The 2404-nt window shown below is 35.0% G+C and overlaps 1 protein-coding gene across 1 annotated transcript; it reads right to left on the bottom strand.

Annotated features, from left to right (window-relative positions):
* Positions 1 to 289: 289 nt before the first annotated feature.
* On the bottom strand, positions 290 to 1294 carry LOC104215407 (protein FANTASTIC FOUR 3-like). The gene has a single exon (XM_070149301.1). The coding sequence runs from the start codon at positions 1292 to 1294 to the stop codon at positions 290 to 292; it is 1005 nt and encodes a 334-aa protein (XP_070005402.1).
* Between the last annotated feature and the right edge of the window lie 1110 nt (positions 1295 to 2404).

Consider the following 2404-nt stretch of genomic DNA (forward strand, 5'->3'; position numbering starts at 1 on the left):
CTTTTTCAGTCGTTCTCTAACCGAGGGTCTATCGGAAACTGCCTCTCTGCCCTTCCTGGGGTAGGGGTAAAACTTCTTACGTCGTACCTTCCTCAGACCTCACTTGTGAGAAACTACTGAGTATGTTGTTGTAAGCCGTAAAAATTAATTTTAAGGGAAGACCGTGTTCAAAAAATAACGATAATAACTACCATAGCATGAAGATATATCATAGTAAGATAAAAGGGGGACAGAGAGGGTTCCAAAAAATAAATGAGAAAATTAATTGAAGTGTTCCGACAAAAGAACTTTAGGAAGTAGCCACCCACAAAGGCTTCCTCCAATCACAAAAGTTCTTATTGCCCTGCCTTCCTTCTTTGCACCTACGTATCCTTTGGCAATTCCCTATTCCAATTTCAGCCTCAACGTCATAACTATTTCCATCCATGTCCCTTTTCATGTTCATGCCACTTTCTTTATCTTCTTCATCTTTTCCTTCCTCCATGTCTTCTTCTTCATAGTCTTCATCTTCTTCATTGCTAATGTCACTTTCAAATATGTCACTTTCAGCTTTTGATTCTTTGTTCTCGTCATCGGCCGTTTCCAATAAGTCAAATTTAGAACTAGAGCTTCTATATTCTTTCAAGAAACATAGCCTAAGACGGCCATTGCTTCTTTCAGCATGAAGATAAGTACACACTTTTGGAGCTTCAACGGCTTTGATGATTAATCTACCACCATCTCTGTGTGTGCTAACTTGTAGAGAATGGGACCCTCTTAAAGTTGTCAAAGGAGGTGGAAGTTTTCGGCAGCTAATTTTAGTGTTAGAGATCACCTTGTAATTTGTTGTTGAAGATGGTGTATATTCGACTCGAATATTGGTTTTTGTTGTTGATGATTGTGATTGTACTGTGTTTGACACGTCCGAGGAAAATGAGAAAATGCTGCTCTCAGTGATATGATCAGTCCCCGTTTCACATCCCAAATTTTCAGTGCATAATGCAAGGCTCTTTTCACTAAGTCTAGACGAAGAATGTTGTTTGGATAAAGGGTGAACATAAGAGTTTTCCTTTTCTTTCGAGTCTAATTTGCGATTCAAAGAGTTAATGGTGGGGAGATTTTGAAGGGAACTCCAGCCTGCTAAGTCTGCATTTTTATTAGATGAGCACTTCTTTATATCTTCATATTTTTCATTAAGATTTTCCATATTGCTTTCTATTGCAGTTAGGCTTGGCACTTTGAGCTTGAGGGTAGTTGTTTCAATGATGTGAGACTCAGAACATGACTGGAAACCTTGATATACTACGGTTGACATGTCGAGAATAATTGAATAAGAGTATCTAAAAAAGCAAAAATATTGAAATTTTGTGGAATTCTAGAAGAGGAAGAATCTTGAATATGAATTTGCTAAGGAGTCTTAATTCTTGGTTTTTGTTTTTGTGAGGGAAAGGAGAGAAGGAGAAGATAGAAGAATGAACGAGGTATAAGCGAGGGGTTCGGTCTAATTTGTAGTGCTAAAAAGTGCGCAGGGCTATGTGCTGTGGGGGTTCCTCGGCGGTGGGGGTGGGGGTGGGGGTGGGGGATTTTTGGACCACTTGAATTGTACAACTATTTATGCCATGCCCATGGAAAAGAAAATTAAATTTTTGAAGCTATGAGAATATTTTTGGACCACTTGAATTCTAGTATTTCATTCAATTTTATACTCCACCTCATTCATTTTATACGAATATTATTCTGAACATGTAGTTTAATAATAAAAAAATATTTTTGGCAATATAGTAAAAATCGTCAGGGAATTGTGATCTTAAACATGCATAATGTTTTTGCGATTATAAAACATGCTATTAAAGGTAAAATTAAAAATTAAAAATTAAAATTTCCAAATAAAAAAGTATGTTATTATTTTTTTGAACGGATTAGAAAAGAAAAAAATGCCATATAAAATGAAATGAAGAGAATACATAGTAAAAGAAAAGAAACAAAAAAGAAATAGAGAATTATGAGTACTTTTCTGCCGGCAATGTTTTTTTCCAATCAACCTAATGTGGAATATGAAAAATGTTCTCGATATGATGTCCAAATGTGTGATATCTTTATGTGTTACTAGTACATATAGGGACACATGACTATTAACATTTACTCCTGAACTAAACCACTTTTAATTTGTATTTTTCCTATTTTATCGAATCATCCTAAAGAGAACCAAAAAATAATCAGAAAATAAATAAAAAGATTCTTCCACATATTTTTGAACAAGAAAGCCGCACTACAACAACTTTTGGTTTTAATTTATAAATTAATAAAAAGAGACCATTCCTTCATGCATGATTCAGACTTATTTAGAGTCAAAATCCGTGTTTCATGTCTATGTATCACCAAACATCATAGGCCATGCACTTTGAAATTTCTTGGAAGTACCAAG

Source organism: Nicotiana sylvestris, chromosome 6, assembly GCF_000393655.2.
Source record: "Nicotiana sylvestris chromosome 6, ASM39365v2, whole genome shotgun sequence".
NCBI classification, from domain to species: Eukaryota; Viridiplantae; Streptophyta; class Magnoliopsida; order Solanales; family Solanaceae; genus Nicotiana; species Nicotiana sylvestris.

Bases quoted from the DNA above. Each gene is read 5' to 3' on its own strand.
- LOC104215407 (XM_070149301.1), bottom strand. From the start codon at position 1,294: ATGTCAACCGTAGTATATCAAGGTTTCCAGTCATGTTCTGAGTCTCAC.